Consider the following 19920-nt stretch of genomic DNA (forward strand, 5'->3'; position numbering starts at 1 on the left):
TCTAGGAACAAATAATTCATCCATCATCTTTATCCACTTCTTCCTTTTCGAGTCACGGGTATCAGCCATCACTGTGTGACAGGTGGGGGACACCTGGACAGGTCTCCAGTCCATCACAGACAAATGATTCAAAATATATAAATATAAAAGTAAACAAACTTCAGCCTTCCATAGTATATTAACCTTTAACTCAAAATAAAATACAGACTTCACAGGGTTTTTTTTTAACCATATTGCTCTATAATGCTTCGAAAAACTGGTCATGGCTTGTATTAAAACATCCATCAACATAAACGAGGACCCTCTTCAGTATGTGTATCGTGAGAACTGATCAACAGAGGACTAGGGCTGAGTACCGAACCGAGGTTCTTTTATGGCACCGACCAAACTGCACCGGTCGGTGTATGTATTGAAACGTCACACTTTTTTCGGTGTCAAGTTTCGGTATTGGCTGTAACGTGTCACGTGGTTTCAGCATGCAGGCAGGTAAAACACCAGACATATGACAAACAGACTACGTGTTTACGCCCAGAGCTGTTTAGAGCTGCCGCACCTATTCTATGTACAATGTATGTCTATGGTGCTGGTGACACCGCCCACAGACGGGGTTCACGTGTGTAGCGCGTGTGTTGTCGAACGGCTCCGACAACACACGAGCAGAAAGTTGCTCCGTGTTTCTCTGCAAGAAGAGAGACTGACAGCAGCCTCCTCCTCCTCTCAGCGTGTCAGTCTGTGTGTGTGAAACGGACTGAATCAACATTCCACAGCCGGACTCGTCTTCATCAAAGAACTCCGTGGACGGCTCTGTGTCTGTTTCAGCTGGTGAGTTTACGTCTGTTAACCTGACTGACCTGACTGAAAAATGTTGGATTTTATACCTGGATTATTGAGCATGGACTTTGTTACATTTGTTAACACGTACATCGCGGTAAAATAATGCTAACTTTAACATATTGGTGTGTAAATTTATTTTATCTACGTAGCTAGCTAAACTCAGAAGCTAACTAAAGATTGACAGTAACATAAATCTTAGCTTGTAAAACTGTTCATCCATCCAGTCAGCTGCTTAAACAGTTCACTAATGTTCATGGTTCATGTTAATCTTCTCCTCACAGGATTTTCTGACCCTGATGTGAGGACAGACAGAAAAGCGAGGTGGGGGCCACAGGACAATCAGACTTTGTTGTTAAAAGTTTGCTGTCTTTTTCTACAGTGGAGGCTGCATGGTGGAGGTAAGTTAACTTTAAAGGAAGTTGTTGACCAGTTAAACTTTTATCTCTCAGCCTAGATAATGTTTTTTGACTAATAATAACACAACCATGTTATTGTTGATGTTTTGTTCTCATGTCTATTAGGGAGATGATCAGAGCCCTGAACCCCAGAGAACCACAGGGAAGATTCAGGCAGAGACACAGAGGTGCAGAAGTCTGCATCAGCCCTAACCTCAGTGAATCCAGTGACCTGCTGGTGGGATGTGAGGGACAATATGTCAAACTGACAACCAGGTATCTGTGTGTGCAACAATCATCATCTACAGCCTCAGAGTGAACATGTTCTACTGCTGGAGACACCATCAGCCAGGAGCAGCTTGTTTGTGTCCAGAGAAAACAGACATGTTGATGTTTCTGAAGAAAAACTGTTCAGTGAAAAGATCCTCAGTGTGTAGCAGTGAACATTAGACACTGACGTGTCACTGGTTTGTAACTGGTCTTTTGAACTGGTTATTATTATTATTATTATTATTATTATTATTATTATTTTTTTTTTTTTTTTTCTTTTTTTTAAATTTGCACATTTTTATTGATGATTTTTCCATACAAGTGTACATACAGATTTTACAATATTTTCTTTTTCCAGATGTTCCATACATATCATCCAAGAAAGTCTGCACATAACATCTGTAACTGCCTCAGACATAACAACTTTGCTAGTCTAGATAATATCCAATCATTTCCTTGTTAACAACAACAAAAACAAACAAACAAAAAAAAAAAAAAAAACAGAACAAAACTGTACGTAAACTATTTGCAGCCTGTAGCTCTAAGGGTTCCTGTAACCACACTATTAAACAATAAAGTCTGATCTCCAGGATGAAACAAAACCCCGCCAATTTTCCCAATAATTCCTAAATTTTCCAGATTCTAATCTGATGGAAAAAGTCAGCCTTTCCATAATATAAATATTATGCATTATGTCAACCCAATCTTCCCTCTTGGGAGCTTCTGCCTTCAGCCATTTCCTAGTAATGGCTTTTTTGCTTGCTACCAACATAACCCTATACATATATCTATCGCCTGCTCTTGTGATCCTTTCCATCCCTCTTCCCATGTACAGATCCTCAAATGTAAGTGGAATATTCACCCCCAGTACCTTATCCATACAAGTCTTTACATCCCGCCAATAGGGTACCATGAAGGCACAATCCCAAAATACATGGAAGTGCCCTGCTCTGTCTTTTCCACACTGCCTCCAGCATCTCGTATCTTGATATTTTCTTTGTGCTGGTGTACTAAAATATCTTACAATATTCTTCCATCCAAACTCTCTCCACGAAAGGGAACAAGATGTTTTCCACTGTTCCCCACATATCTCCTCCCAGTTCTCCTGTGAGAGCCCACAATTAGCATCTTTTTCCCATCTTGCTTTTATGTATATTGTATCACTCTTCTTCAAATTTTCCAATTCTGTATACAGTTTTGAAATTATTTTCTTTCCCAAATTTGATTCATATGCTGAAATAAACATCTTAATTATACCAGATTGAATCTCAATTAAATTTGCCCTTCTTAGTAGTTCCTCCGTATAATGCCTCAATTGTAAGTACCTGTAGAAATCCTTGTTGTTTAATTCATATTTGTTCTTTATTTCTTCAAAGCTTTGTATAGTATTTTTCTTAACCATCTCCCAGATTATCTTTGGACCCTTTTCCCATTTACTAAATGTTTTGTCTGTTACATTAGGTTTAAAATCTGAGTCATGAGCTATCCACCTTAGTACTCTACCCTGCTCTGTCAACCCATATTTAACGATAATTTTATTCCATATGTCAAGAGATAATCCTAGCCATGGATTTGATTCCTTCCTGAGGTGTTCTCTCAATTTGTTATCATTTATTATGGCTTGTAGAGGCATCTTGGGTGACATGGCGCATTCTATATCTTTCCATTTTGCAGAATATAATGGATTACATATGTTCAGTAGAGTACTCAACTGTGCTGCAATATAGTAGCTCTTCAGACAGGGTAAGGCTAGCCCCCCCTTATCCTTCGATAACTGCAAAGTTCTGAATCTGACCCGTGGTTTCCTTCCTTGCCAAATGAATCTCGATATAATTTTATCCCATTCTGCAAATTCTTTATCCGTCACCTCAACTGGGAGAGATGTAAATAAATACAGTAACCTTGGCAACACATTTGTTTTAATCATTTCTACTCTTGACACTAAGCTTGTAAAGGGGATTAGACTCCACCTTCCCATATCTGACTTTATTCTCGACACCAAGGGGCTAAAGTTTAAAGATTTTAGTTCAGATAAGTCATGGGACAGAAACACTCCGAGGTATTTCAGAGAATTTGACTGCCAATCCCGACTAAATGTGTTTTTAATGAATTGGTCAGGTGAATAGTTGAAAGAAAGAACCTGGGTCTTTTTTGTGTTTAATTTGTAACCTGACATCAGCCCAAATTCATCCATTATACTAATTAGTGCTGGAAGTGACGTGCCTGGTTGAGATAGGTAAATTAAAACATCATCTGCAAATAATGCTATCTTTTGTTCCCCTCCGTCCATACATATACCCTTTATATTTCCGTTTTGTTTTATCCATTGGCTTAAAGGTTCTAAATATATTGCAAACAGCAGTGGGCTAATTGAGCAGCCTTGGCGGCATCCTCGATGTAATCTAAATGTTTCTGAAAGGCTCCCATTAATTTTGACCCTAGCTGTGGGTTGGTAATATAGTGCTTGAATAATTTTGATAAATATTTTGTTAAAACCAAATTGTTCTACCACCTTATATAGGAAGTCCCACCTGACCGAGTCAAAAGCTTTTTCTGCGTCTAATCCCAATATTACCGCTTCTGTTCTTGTTTTAATAATCTTTTGCATTACCAGCAATGTGCGCCTAATATTATCCTTTGTCTGTCTTTTCTTTATAAATCCTGTTTGGTCTAAATCAATTATGTCCGGCAGAATTACCTCTAGTCGTCTAGCCATAATTGCTGTAAATATTCTATAGTCTAAATTTAGGACGCTAACTGGTCTATAGTTGGCACAGTCTAATTGATCTTTTCCTTCCTTTGGAATAACCGCAATAAAAGCTTCCCTCCATGACCTTGGTGTCTCTCCCTCTTTTAAGACCCAATTAAACGTATTTTTTAGCAAGGGGATCAACGGTTTTCTTAGCAATTTATAAAATTCCGACGGGTAACCATCTGTCCCCGGAGCCTTGTTGGTTTTCAATCTTGAAATTTCTGAGTCTATTTCTTCTTCTGTAATCTCCTTTGTTAATATACGATTTTGATCTTCCGTTATTCTTGGTAAATTCAGAGATTCCAATAATGTCTGTATTTGATTATCATTATTAATTTCTGCTTGTGAATATAATTTTTTATAATAGTTTTCAAAACAATTCTGAATCTCTTCTGTCTTATATTTGATCAAGTTAGAGGAGTCCCTAATTTTGAAAATATTATTATTTGCCACTTGCTTTTTCATTCTATAAGCTAGTAATTTAGCTGATTTACCTCCTCCTTCGTAATACCCTTGTTTTGTGTACAGAAGGTTTTTTTTTATTTCATCTTCCAAAATGCAGTTTATCTCCGTTTGTATTCTTTTAATTTCTTGAGATCTTTTTTCATCCAGAGAGAAGTTTTTGTGTTGTTTTTCTAAGTCTTTTAATTCCAATTGTAATTCTCTAAGTTTACCCTGCTTTTGCCTTTTTAAATATGCTGATTTGGCAATTAGCTTCCCACGAAGTACTGCTTTGCATGCATCCCACAGCGTAGCTGGGGATACCGCCCCATTATTATTTTCCTTTACATATATATCAATTTCTTTCGCAAGTTCTTCCTTCATATTCCCCTGTAATAAGCCTGCATTTAGTCTCCACATTGTTGTTTTTGTTTCTGTTGACACTTCCAGGGTGATATATACTGGACTATGATCTGATACATCCCTTACTCCAATGTCACAATTTTCCACTCTATATCGATCCTTATCATACATAAAGAAATAGTCGATTCTTGAATAAACTGAGTGAGGTGGTGAGAAGTATGTGTAATTTCTGCCTGATGGATTTAGCTCCCTCCAGACATCCATTATTCCCAGTTCTGCCATTAACTCTTTAAATTTTTTGCTAATTACAGATTTTTGCTTCCCACCATCCGAACAATCTAGTTGTGGGTTCAACCTGAGGTTTAAATCTCCACCACATATTATAATGCCTTCTCCCTCAGTTGCCATTAAATCAAACATCTTTCTATAAAAGGACCATTCAGAGCCTGGGGGAGCATACATGTTCAGGATAGTAACCAGTTCTCCTTCTAATCTCCCTTTTATCAGCACGTATCTCCCTTCTTTGTCTATTGTTTCTGACAACTTTTCAAATACAGATTTTCCCGATATAAGGATTGCGACTCCTCTCCTACGGCCTGATTTATAAGATGAGTAAAATACTTGACTATAACCATTTCTCTTTAGCTTCTCATGTTCCTTCGCTGTCAGGTGCGTCTCCTGCAGCAGTGCCACTCCCACCCCCTCCCTTTTCATTTTACCTAATACTTTAGATCTTTTAACTGGGTTGAGCATCCCGTTCACATTAAAAGAGGCCAACTTTAATACCTTTTTCTGTGTTGTCATTTACTCCTTGCGATTCCTTATTTTCCACCTTTTCTGCACCTTGAAGGACCCTTAAGCTACAGATAAACAAAGTAATAATGCACACACACCTGAACATTTTCAAAACTTTCACTGGTGAACTAGTGTCTAACCAAAGAACTTCCAAGAGTGGGGTCTGAACTTTGACCCTTTGTAAGCCGTGATGGAAAGCCTGCCAAAAGGGAATTCCTCTCCCTACCAGAGGGAGTGGGCCCTTCTTATTGCAGTTAGCTTTGTTCATGCTTGTACCACCACCCTAATGTCCACACACACAAAAGGGAGGATGCCCCGACCCTAATGAAAAAAAAAAAAAAAACTCCTTCAGGAAATCCGTAATAAAAAATAATAATTCCGTTAGCTTGACCCGATTCATTATTCCCTACGCCCCGGGTTATATTTCCCCTCCAACTTGAATAGACCCATCCAAAAAACAAATATCTTAAATACCTTATTTTAAAAGGCAGTGATCCTTAAATCTCATCCTGACTTCTCCTAAAACCTTGCAATCGTTGTTTGTATCTTTCTATTGTCTCTCTCGGTGTCTGTCCTCCTTTCTTGGCCCCGATGGTCTTCCATGTCAGGCGTCTGATCTTCTCCAAGCTGTTCTCCTCCGGTCTGGTCACCGCCACCTGCAGCCCTCGTTCCGCCATGTCTTTGGTCGCCTCCTCAGCCGTGCTGTAGATCCGCGTCTCTCCCTCGTAGAAAACCCGCAGTCTCGCCGGGAATGGCGTCTAAGACCGTATTTTCTTCTCTCGCAGGACTCTTTTCGCCTCTGTGTATTCCTTTCGTTTCTTCAGCACTTCCGGGGCATAGTCATGCTCCAGAAAAACTTTTTTCCCCTCATACATGAATCCTTTCTTCTGCCATGCCTTCTTTAAGATCTCTTCTTTCACCCTGAAGCTCATGAACTTTACCACTATCGATCTCGGTGGTGAGTCCGGGGAGGGTCGCGGCGGCAGAGCCCGGTGGGCTCTCTCTATCTGGAAGGGAAAAGATGGCGGCAGCTCCAGCTTCTCTCTCAGAAGTTTCTCCACAAATTCCGTCATCGATCCAGCGCCATCCTCCGCCCCCTCCTTGAGTCCATGAATCCGTACATTCTCCCTCCTTGAACGTCCCTCCTGATCCACCAACCGTGTTTCGAACCGTTTCTGTAGCTCCAGAAGCTCCATTGTAGCCTCCTCAATGTGCTGCAATCGCTCCTCCGTTTCTTCTATCCGGTTCTCTGCTTTATCAATGCGGCTGTTAGCTACTTTAATCTCCTCCTTAATTCCTTTTAGAGCTTCAGAGTTTTCTTTACGGAAATCTCGCAGTTCCTGGAGAATCGTTTCCAAATTTGCCATGTTAAAGTCGGAACGGGGCTCTGCGGTTTGAGTCTTTACATTCAGCTCCGGGTCCTCTGTTACTTCTTTAGCTGAGTCAGCTAGCTTCAAAGCTACCGCTTCGTTACCGTCGACCTCTCTGTCGTCTAACTCGGGTTTTTGAGACTTTCTGCCGTATTTCCCTCTAGTCATAGTAAATGCCCCTTTTTAAATGTTATATTTCGGACTTTTCGTTGAAAAATTATCAAATTAATCGGGCTTACAAAGATCTGGGTCGAGGAGCTCGCCTTTTAAGCTGCGGCCATGATGGCGTTCCCGGAAGTCCCCCCTATTTGTTTGTTTTTATGTAAGAAAACTGCTTGGAATAGAAAAATATCAAAGTTAAAAAATAAAACTCACAATTTGTACTGTAATGTGTAATGTAATTTTATTCGTTAGAATGTATATTAATTACAAAATTGGTACCGAAAAAAGAACCATCCAGGAACGGTCACCGAAGTGAAGGTACCGACACCGGTACCGATTTTTTTTAGAAAGGTACTCGGCCCTAGTCCTCACCTCCTTCTACAGGTGTGCAGTGGAGAGCATCCTGTGCATCAACGTGTGGCATGGAGGCTGCACAGCTGCAGAAAGAAAAGCTTTGCAGAGAGTGGTGAAGGCTGCACAGAAGATGTTGGAGTCAGTCTCCTGCAGTGAACTCGGCCTCCGACCAAAACCTGCCTCTGAAGACCTTCATGGGACAGGAACTGTTATTTCATTGATTTGAATCCAGAAATACAAATAAGCTCCTCCAGAGACTGTCGAATTGTATCCTGAACTAATCAATTGAAAGAACACTTTTCTTTTTATATTATCATTACTATTTTACAATATCTTGATAAATCAAGTGTGTTTAGTTCATACCATTTCTAAATGTTGAAGTGAACCACTCATTTTAAATCAACTGTGAAACAGTATTAATGATTTTTTTAATCCTCATTTAAATTAGAAATCAAGTTAAATGTCTATTTACAAAGTAATTATGCATTTTGATCTTCTGTCTGAATGAGAAGTAGTGATGTCGGTCGAATGTCAGAAACAGTCAGAAGTTTTTAGAACAGGCTGTATTGTTTTTAAACCTAACAGACGGTAAATAAGAAACACTGGCACCTGCTTGCTCTCACTTCTTCAAAACATTTCCCCTGGCTGTACTAAAAGTTCCTGAAACATTCCTGCACTTTCTTGACTTGTAATGACCCTCTGACATCACTAGAACCACCCCCTGTTAGTTGTTTCAACCAATTAGGAAGTCCTGAAGTGACCGGAAGTGAGAACTCTTTGAGTCCACACTTCCTGGAGCCTTCTCGGTGTTCTCAGTCTCCCGAGTCTGGTGAAGTCTTCTCCTGAGTCTCTCAGTCTTCAAGTCAGTCTTCTGAGTCTTTGATGGATTCTTACACATCTGAGTGGAAACTCTGCCGGACTGACGGCTTGCTGTGTATCCACTCGGGAGATGAGCGTGTTTGTTGAACGGAGTAAACGACACGACTTCTGATGATGGCCAGCCGCTCTTACCGGAGACGCTGGAAGGTAGCGTTGAAATGGACCCGACACCGGAGCTGATTAATTTCTGCAAAGGTAACGAGTCGTGACGCGCCAAGTGTATCGGAGGTTTTGAGCTGGTGTTGAAAGGAGCGTGCCATTCTGCTGTCCGAACAGACACCCCCCTTCACCCATCTTTTCTCTTCATTCCTTCCTTTAAAACTCTTCTATTTTGCCAGTAATCTTAAAACCTTCAGAAATGTCTTGTCTTATTAAGTAAAACGTGCCAAGTTTTATTAATCAGAACCAGATCAGCTAATCACTTGTACATGTTTGATGTTAAATTTTGATTCTGTTCAATAAATGACCACATTTATTCTGATGGGTCAAAAGAAATTGACGTCTCATGTCACTGATTTAAACGCAATCCTCACAGTACCTCGTCACATGGCCTTAATTTAACTCGAAAAAGAGAGAACCCGTTATATTTAAAGAATTAGTAGTGAAAGGTGCAGCTAAGTTGGCCCTGACACCACTACACTCCCCACCATCACAGACATCTACACCTCCAGATGCAAGAAGAGGACCATCTGCATCATGAAGGACCCCACTCACCCAGCACACACACTTTTTACCCCGCTCCCCTCAGGAAGGAGGTTGAGGAGCATTAAGTGTAAAACCACTAGACTGAGGAACAGCTTCTACCCTGAGGCTATTAGACTCATGAATCTCTAACCAGAATGATCACTGTGAAAAATCACATCATGCTGCTGCTGATCTGTTTCATGTTGCTGCTGATCTGTTTCATGTTGCTGCTGATCTGTTTCATGCTGCTGATGATCTGTTTCATTTTGCTGCTGATCTGTTTCATGTTGATGTGTTCAAGCGTGCTCATCTGCTCACACAGACTCATGTTCATTCTGCTGTTCAGCATAATGTTTTTATGCTATTAATAGGGGTGTAACGGCACACGTGGGTGTACCGTACCGTTTCGGTTATTTTTTCATTAATTAATATTTTGACGAGAGATTATGCGCCGCGGAACTAAAGTTCCTAAGCGTGTTTCAGCACGGTGCTATTATCTTGCAGCACGCGCAGCATTAGCAGCTTAGCTTCTCGTTGCGGTCTCCTGTTTGGGAACTAAGGAAGCATCGATCCACTTTTTAAAATTCCGATCCCGATACCTAGATCTGAGTATCGGTCGATACCGATCCAGTTCTGATATCATGATCATCATTGATTTTATATGAGGCTGTAATAATCTCCTCTCAAGTACAATTTGTACAAATATATGCATGCATGTCCAAAAAAACAATTTGAGGTAAGTTTTATTAATGTTGGATAAGTTTTAAAGTTAGAATTAAATTCTGCTAACACAAAACATCTTTCTTTTTATTCCTAGTTTTAAAGTGGATATTAAAGTGATTAATTTAAGTGATTGTTTAAAGTTGTTTTATTTTTTATAAGGGGCAGATATAAGAATTTTCTTCTTTCTGCACTCTTCATTCAATGATTTCTTTCTGATGATTTTTTTAAAATTTATTTTGTTTAATTTAAATGAATGAATAAATAAATTAATTTAATAAAATGTTAACTGGCTTCAAACACCTGCTAAGTTTATGGCATAAATCAACAGACGTGTTCCTGTTTTTAGTATTTTACATCACTTTATAATGTAGCTGGTTTTGTTTTTAATATAATTTTCAAATCATGTGTTTTTTTATGATTGTCTACTGTTGTACTGATAAATATCTCCTGGAGGGTAAACTATATCTTGGCTGCAAGTATCAAACTGTGAAATCCTTCGTTTTCTACAACTGATAGTGGTTGATCATTAATTATGAAGTTTAGCATCTTCTCTGTAAACATTTGAGCTCCGTGGCTTCAGCGATGTCTTCTTCTTGTTCAGTCCGAAGCAGGCAGCCTGATTTGGATCAGCCCCTCTCAGTCTGTCCCTCCTCAGAGACGGGCAGACTGAGCGGGGCAGATTGGACGCAGCTGACCGGGGTCAAGTCGCCTGTTTTGGGTTGAGCAAAGAGCAACGCCCCGCTGAAGCCACGGAGCTCGAATGTCCATCGTAAAACTAACTTTACCGTGGTTTAATGTGGCGCTGTGGCTCTGCAGACAGTGCATGTTGCTGTCTTGTTTTGTGGTGTTTAGTGTAAAATACTTCCACACAGCGACATGTTTAGATGAAAAGTTTGTTAGCTGTTAGCCACAGTGCTGCTAACTCAGTCCTCACGTTGTAGCTGGCTGCAAACTATGAACTGGATTTCCTGAATGTGAGGCGGGTCTTATTACTCTGGGTTCATGAGACACGCCGCAGTTCAGGAAATCCATTCCATAGTTTGAAGCCAACATGCATCGTGGATCGGAAATATCGGCAGGTGGATCGGAAAACCTGATACGTAAATTATGCTGGTATCGGAGGCCGATACCGATACTGGATCGGATCGGCCCCATCCCTATTGGGAACATTGTCTTTCTTGTTAAAAGACAAGTGAACAAATCAAAGCTGTGTCTCCACGTTGTTTCATGGAGATTGGATCCGCAGCAGCATCACGTCGAACTTGTTACCAACTTGAAACGACATCACCTGAACGTGAACGTCTCTTCTAGCAGCTTGGTGCAAAGACTGATAACAGCAGCATTTAAACAACCTTTATCAGGTCATTCACATCGGTCCAGAGCAATAACACAAGCTGTAGGAGTTTTTAAAGCTCTGGATCTACGTTTCTGTTGTTGATGCACCGACTTTAAAGTTCTTGAGCCCCAATACAACATCCCATCATGTCAACACTTCAGCCAAAAAGTTTTAGCAGCACTTTATGAAAAGATAAAACTGATCGTCAACAAGCCCTGGACCAGATTAAAGTCCTGATGATGATGACCGAGAGATTCAACCACCTCATAACAACCGTTCAAGAAGAGGTATTGTTCTTTTATTATTATTATCTAATTAACTTTTTTTAATTTAAAATTACAATCTTAACTCATTTTTTTTTACCTCTTTGTGTTTTATTTGCAGTCTGGGACAGAGACAGCAGCTGAGTCTTCTTCTTCTTCAGGGAAATCCACCAGAGATCACCTCCAGCTAAGAATGTGTGATGAGTGAACTCTGAACTCTTCCAGGGACCTGACCCACCTGTCGGGTCCAAGAGGTTGTGATGAGACCAAATCCAGCCACACTGCAACATGATCAAAGCTCTACCTCTTTATTCCTGCTACTGTTGTTAGAGAGAGCTGTTCTCCACCGCTGGAGATATTCACTGCAACTAGATCTCAGGTTTTGACAGAAAATGTGGACAAGTTGGTGTTTTTGTCCAAAAACTTAAAAATTGATTAGTTAGATTGTAAACAGTGTGTTGCTGCTTATTGTTCTGGTTCTGACTGTTATTGTATTTATTAAGATTTTTATTATTGTTAGTACAGTTTGTTTATTGTAAAGAGTGCCTTTTTTTTAGAACATCATCTAAATGGGTCGCTTTTATTTATTTTTATACAAACATTGTTTACTTGGCATATTTTCAAAATAAACATTTTGTAAGTCTTTATTTTGTCTTTTTTTTTGTACCGAAAATGAACTGAACTGAAATGTGATTTTAGCGTACCGTTACACCCCTTCGCCCACATGCACCATTACACCACTAACATTAACACAATGTTTTATTGTGCATTCTTAATTAGTTGTGCTTTGGTTAGTAAAACCGCATCATAGAAGCCTGAGCCCACGTGCACAATCATTGTGCAATGTGCCAGTGATCTCTTCAGTTTGATTAACTGCTGCACTCTTCTTTCTTTCTTCATCCTCTCCACATATAAACTTGCTGCCTCCTCCTCTACAAGTAGATCAACATCATTTTATACCGTGCAGTATGACTCGTAAAACTGCAGCAAAGCCCGAGACTGGCCGGCCCGCACATTAAGCACACGCACGCACATTATGGCCCGCGGCTCCAGGTTCCGCTTGGAAATTACAACTCTACCTGTGCAGGATCGAGGCCTTTATAGGTCAAACTAGGTAGTACGACTAATCTGCATCAGGTAATAATAACATGCGTTTATATTTTGAGATTAATCGTATGCGTTAACGTTGACACCCCTAATTGAAAGCAACTTTTTTCTAAGCCAGTGACAAAGAGCTAAATATTACACAGTTTTTTTCCAAGTGTGGCCAAAAACTTAGAGCAGCGCTTGTTGTCCCACAGTGCGGAGCAGGGAGGAGGAGGAGGAGGAGGAGCAGGGAGGAGCAGGGAGGAGCAGGGAGGAGTAGGGAGGAGCAGGGAGGAGGAGGAGCAGGGAGGAGGAGGAGCAGGGAGGAGGAGCACTTATGCTGTAGATATACTAACCAACTAGTACAGTAAAAAACTTATCCTTGGCTTCAGTGGTGATTTTAGCGTGTGCTCGAGTGCTCCTAAAGGACCCCTACACGTTACAGCCATTCAGTGCTGCAACACCAGGATAAACACACATGTGGTTCCACCCACAGACGGGGTTCATGTGGTGCAGTGGAAGCCATAATATCCATTAACATTCACTTATGGCTATTAATGGATATTATGGCATGCCATAATATCAGTTGTTGTGAACTAGTTGCGTGTCTGCAACACAACTAATTTGATGAAGCGCCTGACCGTGCACAGAATCAATTTAAGAGTGGAAAGTTGCTCCGTGTTTGACTTGGGGCTGGCCAAAACTTTTATCACAATGTATTTCTTAATGTCGGTCGATAACGATGTAATTCGACATCGATACTCTGAACAACAACGGCACCATTTAAACTGAGCATGGACGCGTTTTCCCTTAAAAGAAATGATACACAAGCACAATGCCTGCAATTTACAACCCCCGTCAGCATCTCGTAATTAAATTAGTCAGCTTGAGCCTAGGTTTAAAATTATAAGTGATTAATCTCGTTCCTGTGTAAAAGTAAATTAGAAGAAATGTTTCTTTCTTATTATTACAATAAATGTGCAATCAGCTTAAGGAGTCAATATTTATTCTTCTGGTCACTTTTCAGAAGATAAAGTGGATGGCAACCTTCCCCGGACACTGTTGTGTTGCCACATCTTCTGCACAAATTGCCTGCTGTCCATTCAGTGTGGCAGCATCATTAGATGTCCTGACTGTGAGGTAATCTTACCACAGATGTTCTTACCATTCAGCAAACATACGACCGATTGTTTCTGGGAGATGAATGAGACGAACCTGCAGAAATAAAGGTTGAATGAATGGGTCAAGTGTATTTCTTAGCAATGACTTATTTCATTGTGAATTCTATTGTAGCCATCTTGTTCATATATATTTATTAGATATATACTAGTAATAAAAATTAAAGACTATTAAATGTATTTGTTGTTTCAAGTATGTTTTCTTTCTAAAATGGTAAGATGACGAGAATAAAAATTCAACTGTCTGTTTGCAGTTTGAGTCAACCCTTCCAGAAACAGGAGTGCATGGTTTGCAGGAAGAAAACCGGATCATTGGCCTGATCTACACTGCTCAAATTAACAAGATACAAAGGTACACTGACTAAACTTTAGCCCTCCTGTTATGAACATTTCTATTGAACTTTTATTTGATAATTGTTTTGTTGATTTTATCTCTTAACACTTCCATAGTGACCGATCAAGAAGTCGCAGAAAGAACAGACTGTCACCATCTGAAGACACTACCTGTGGAGATATGGAGCAGGTATTTGTGGACATTACAATGATGGCACCTGGAAACTTGTGTTAATGTATCAGCTTCTACCTGTATGTTTGAATAGAGGTTGATTGATACGAGTGGCCCGTGTCCATCTTCAGAAATACAAATAGCAGATGGCAAATAAACCACACCAATTTTTGTATGTTTGGTCTATATCTATATTCCATTTACAACATATAACGATTACCTAATTAAAACAATTCACAGATAATGTGCCGTATTTTTCGGCGTATAAGTGGCTCCAGAGTATTAAGTCGCATCAGTCCATAAAAAGCATCATGAAGTGTTAAAAATCATGTATAGCCAGGCCAGGCAGACGTGTGTGTGTGTGTGTGTGTGGGGGTTGTCTGCTGCCGTGTGGCCTGCGTGACTGCGTGGACCCCGCCCGTTTACAAACTTTCTTCCTTTGTACCATTGTGGGCTGCATGTTTTTATTACCTGCAGTTTGTAATCTGCAATATAGGATTTTCTGCATGGGGGGGGGGGGGGGGATTTTACTTGTTTTTCTCAGTTGTCCATCAGCAATTTTTAAAATTGGGATTTCTAATAAAATTGATCATTTTTGCACTTAAAATTCTTCAATAAGCAAATCATGTGAGGTGTGCTACTGAATTACACAGCTACACTGATCTATACAAAGAAACTATGATTGTAAATGTTTAAATTTCTTTTGTGAAGACATTAAAACCTCAGGACAGTCAAACCTGAAATATTTGGTGTAGTCTAATAAATACTTTTATATTTATGATGTTAAATGTTTGTATGTTTCTGTGACCTCTAAATGCTTTGATTTCTCTGTTAAATGTGGGAGATCTTTGTATGGTCCAGAAATCAAACATCCATCCATGAAAAACACCCAACTCTGTTGCAGATTTTTAATTCTAGTTTTTAATTTATTTATTTTCCAGAATTGATGAAGTTGTGGCTGAAGTGTTACCAGAGTGGTGACAAAGACGACTCTAAATAACTCTGGTCCTGTTTTTCACAGCCTGCAGACGTTCAGGAGATCGAGAAAGCAGTGGATGAGGCGCTGGCACAAGCTGCTCTAAACCTTACAGAGCTGCAGCACGTTTACAAGGTGAAAGACGCAACTATGGTGGCCCTAAGGTGTAAATGAACATTTGGAAACACAACAAAATCACAACATTTGGAAAAAACAGAATTACATTAAGTCAAACAGGAAGGTTTATTTATTTTTTTACTTTATTAACAGCATAAAACAGAACAATGTACAGTACATCCTGATGCAATCCTGATGCATGCTCAATAATCCAGGTAGAAAAATCTAAAGAACTTAAGTCTGGTCCTCAGGAGGCCTCAGTTCAACTGTCCCCCTCTTACAATGCTGTGATTGCTAGTATCACTCAGCCCTCTGTGAACAGTAAACAGCCATCAGGTGCTAATGATCCATTGTTAGGCTGATGGTCCTTCTTGAGCATGTGATCAGCTGGTTCTGGTTGTCAGCAGAAAACTGGTTGATCCACTCTGAGAAGGTGCTATTTAAGAGACTGAGCTGAATACAGCACCTCAGACTGAGGAAGTCTCTCGGATGAGAGACGAAACGTTTCTACACTTTATTTTTTGTTGTTGTTTTTTGAACATCCAGAGGACCTGACAACTTTTTAGAATATACAGTACACACACATCTCTGTTTGTGTACTGTATATTATTCTGTTGTTCGGTTTTATGCTGTTAATAAAGTTTAAAAAAACAAACTTCCTCTTTGGCTTAATGTGATTCTGTTTTTTTCAAATGTTGTTCATTTACACCTTAGGGCCACCGTATATTACACTTTGAAAACATCTATTGTCGTTAGCACATTTTATGACTTGAGGAGAAAGAACACATGTATAAGCAAAAACAGTAAAATGACATTGCTCAACATTTTAGTGTTCGTGGTATTGGAGGTCACTTAGTGATTGTCCTGTTTTCTTCTCTGGACAGACTCTGACAACTAGCTTGGCAGAACAGATGCAGAGAGAGCGAGCCAGACTGGAGACGGAGATCAAGCAGGCCTCAGATAAAGCTTTACACACTGTTCAGATGTGGTATGAACATGAACTATTCAAAATAGAAACCGTTAATGTAATCTGACTATATGCTTTCATCATAACCTAGTATTAAACTAGCTCTAAGGTTTTCTAAAAGTCTTCAAAGCTGTATCTTTATTGTTTTAATTTTCTTTGTCATCAGGAAAGATGCACAGCTGAGTCAGCTCACGAAACTGGAAGTACAATTTTCCCCCAGTGAAGCAGCAGTGTCACAAGTCCAGGAGAGAATTAAAACGTTGGAGATTGCCATGCAGATGGCCAGAGAAGTACGTCGCTTTCCTTTCCTGGAGCAGTACTGCATCTTGGATAAGGTTTGACCGTTTTCCTTCTAACATTTGCACTCGCTGAGCAGTTTGTCCATATAAAAACACCATATAAATGTAACAGTTACTTGCTTTTTACTTTTCTTCTTGCAATAATATAGTAATAGTTTCCATTTTTTAATTATGAGTTGGTAAATGAAGATTATTATAGTACAAATGTATTGATTGCAGAACGATGGTATTTTTATTTGATTAGGTCCTAGAGACACTGCAAGCTCCTGTTGATGGCACTTCCTTTGATGTGAAAGGCAATGCTGTGGGCACTGGAGTGAGGTTTGTTCTTTACACTTGATTCAGTGTTCGTACAATAGTGGCAAGAAAAAGTTAAACACTCTTTAATTCTTAGATTTTAGGAAAAAGGACAATAAAAAATTTAAACATTTAGATATTCACAGCTATAAATGTGATGCTATGTGGACAACAGCACATGTTCTGGTCTGATTATTTAAGAAACACAAAGCCATAATGCAGAAACTGTCTAGAAAAAATAAGCATTCCTCAGTTTCTTTTTCTAAATTTGTTCGGAGTTTCACTACGGGAAACGCTCCAGCGTGACCATCTACGGCAGCTTCAATGGCATTACGTCTGTCAAAGACGGACTGGTTGAGCTGTGCTCAGGGCTCCGCCCCCTCCGTGACGCCACAGTCAACCGACCACCTCCTACTCATTCTCGCTTTCTTCCCGTGAGAAACCACAAGCTCCCTCAGTACAGTCAGGCTAGCTAGGTTAGCTGCTAAACAGTTCCCAGGTGTCCCGTACAGGGGTACGTCGTTAACGCAGTTCCCGGCGTCAGCTTGAAGCATGTGAAGTTGGTGCTTCACAAGAAGTAACTTTGTTACATTTGGGAGCAGTGATCGCGTCAAGGCGAGCTGTTCCCACTGCTCAGTTTTTAATTAATCGAGTGGTTGCAAGTGTAACGCAAGCTAACGCGTCATGGCGAGCTAGCTTTCCTTAGAGGTAGCATTAGCTTGGTACCTTTAGAGTTTTTTCATTACAGCTAATGTGCTACGACTAGCGTTTGTTTTACCCTGCCTGCTAGCATGGTTTTAATCCCGAGGCTAGCTTTAGCGACGAACAGTTAACGTGTCATGACGAACTAATTCCCTTATCATTATGGCTACGGCTACGAGCGATCAGAGGAATGCCGAACGAGGAAGCGCACCAAGGCTTCTGTTCTCGCTACTTGCTGATTCCAAAGAAGGACAGTATTTCGCTCCGCCCCATTTTAGATCTGCGTGTACTAAACAGACACTTCCGCAGATATACGTTCAGAATGTTAGCACACAACGCTGTTGGTCCATCCATCCATCAGATTGTTTGTAATGATCGATTTGATGGACGCTTGTTTTCTTATTAAGGTTTATCCACCACACAGAAAATTTCTCAGGTTTACCTGTCAGGACAAAACCTACGAGTTTCAAACGATCCCGTTCGGACTTTTGTTAGCTCCACGGTAGAGTCTCAGTCGGGCCTAATAAATCCAGCCTGGACCGGACCGAGCCCCAAGTTTTTTTTTTTCTGAACCCCACCCTGACCGAACGGATTACTGATTGAAATGATTATAATTTTTGTTTCAGTTATGTAAATGAAAAGCTGAAAAGAATAAACAACAATGTAAACAAATAGAACATTTATTTAAAATAACAATTTTAGGTTCCTTACTGTAACAAATCTTTTTGCATCGTTTTCTATTTGTACCAAAAATAGGAACAAATGCAGGAGTGCATAAAATTACCAGTAATAGGTTAGCTTAGCTGCCTGGATTTTTCTTAAAAAAAAAAAAAAAAATCTAGTAACAAATAATTTTGTTTATTTATTTAAATTTTTAAACAGGACATGATTAAAAGAAATCGGGCCTGGCTCAGCATATTTACTGTTTTACAGCAGGTTCCTGCAGATATCCAGCATCACTTCACATTAACAGACATACCACTTTACAAAATACAAGAATGGCAGCATTAATACGGCAGACACCTAACAGTGATTTTAAAAGAAGGTGTCCAACAGATGACGCACATGAGTCTTGGTAAAAAGTGGGAATGTTGAGATGGACTTTATATGTTGTGGAATGTCATTCCATGCTTTAGTAGAAACATTGAAAAATGATCTCCAGACATAACAGCTTTTAAAGGCTGGTAGCAGCAAGTGTCCTTGTAGCAGCTCTAGTCGAGTGACCATGTCCATAATTGGTTTTAGACATCAAAGTAGAAAGAGCTACATTACTGACACCATGAAAAACTTGAAAATACAATTTAATACTGCTGTGTAGAACATAATTTTGAAAAGTTAGAGCACTTGAAGAAGAAAGAGCTGTACAGTGATGAGTCCAGCCGGGAAGTTCATGAATTTTGTCGGCCCTATTGTAGAGCCTAGCTATGGGTTTCAGGATTTCATTAGTAGTAAGAGACCAGACCAGTAAACAGTATGACAGAGTTGAAAGTATTATGGCATGAAGATAAGTGTTTGAAACAGAAAATGTCAAATTTGATCTAATTTTGGAGTAAACATACATTTTTTTTGTTTCAGCTTAGTACATAAAGATTGCATGTTGACATAAGTTAAATGAGAGTAAGATAATTCCCAGATATTTTTAAGTAGTGACAATCGAAAGGGGTTTGTTTAAAAAAGTAAGAGGATTTGAAATATTGAAATGTCTTCTAGGTGAGGAAAAATACATGTTTTTTTTTTTTTTTTTTTACATAAATCGTCGAGCAATTTTTTTGTAGCCAGAAATGAAATTTCTGAAGATCTGCCTGTAGCTGACTGTTGATAGATTTGATGTTTGAGCCAGATAAGAAAAGAACAGTATCATCAGCATACATTAAAATATTGGATTCATCCATCCATCATCTTTATCCACTTCTTCCTTTACGAGTCACTGGTATCACTGGTTCCCATATCAGCCATCAGTGTGTGGGGGACACCTGGACAGGTCTCCAGTCCATTACAGACAAATAATTCAAAATATATAAATATAAAAGTAAACAGACTTCATCCTACCATAGTACATTAACCTTTAACTCAACATGAAATCCAGACTTCAGTCATTTTTAACCATATTGTTCTAACATTTGTTATACAGGTCCTTCTCAAAAAATTAGCATATTGTGATAAAGGTCATTA

At 39.6% G+C, this 19920-nt stretch overlaps 1 protein-coding gene across 1 annotated transcript in view; it reads left to right on the top strand.

Annotated features, from left to right (window-relative positions):
- Positions 1-13542: 13542 nt before the first annotated feature.
- rnf17 (ring finger protein 17) overlaps positions 13543-19920 on the top strand; it is a 116478-nt gene continuing 110100 nt past the window's right edge. The window contains exons 1-8 of the mRNA XM_037686726.1: positions 13543-13564; positions 13735-13847; positions 14140-14237; positions 14336-14408; positions 15412-15501; positions 16368-16471; positions 16617-16785; positions 16994-17070. Coding sequence (XP_037542654.1) covers positions 13543-13564; positions 13735-13847; positions 14140-14237; positions 14336-14408; positions 15412-15501; positions 16368-16471; positions 16617-16785; positions 16994-17070 — 746 coding nt within the window. The remainder of the gene's footprint in view (positions 13565-13734; positions 13848-14139; positions 14238-14335; positions 14409-15411; positions 15502-16367; positions 16472-16616; positions 16786-16993; positions 17071-19920) is intronic.

This window comes from Nematolebias whitei, chromosome 13 (assembly GCF_014905685.2).
Source record: "Nematolebias whitei isolate Nwh7 chromosome 13, NemWhi1, whole genome shotgun sequence".
NCBI classification, from domain to species: Eukaryota; Metazoa; Chordata; class Actinopteri; order Cyprinodontiformes; family Rivulidae; genus Nematolebias; species Nematolebias whitei.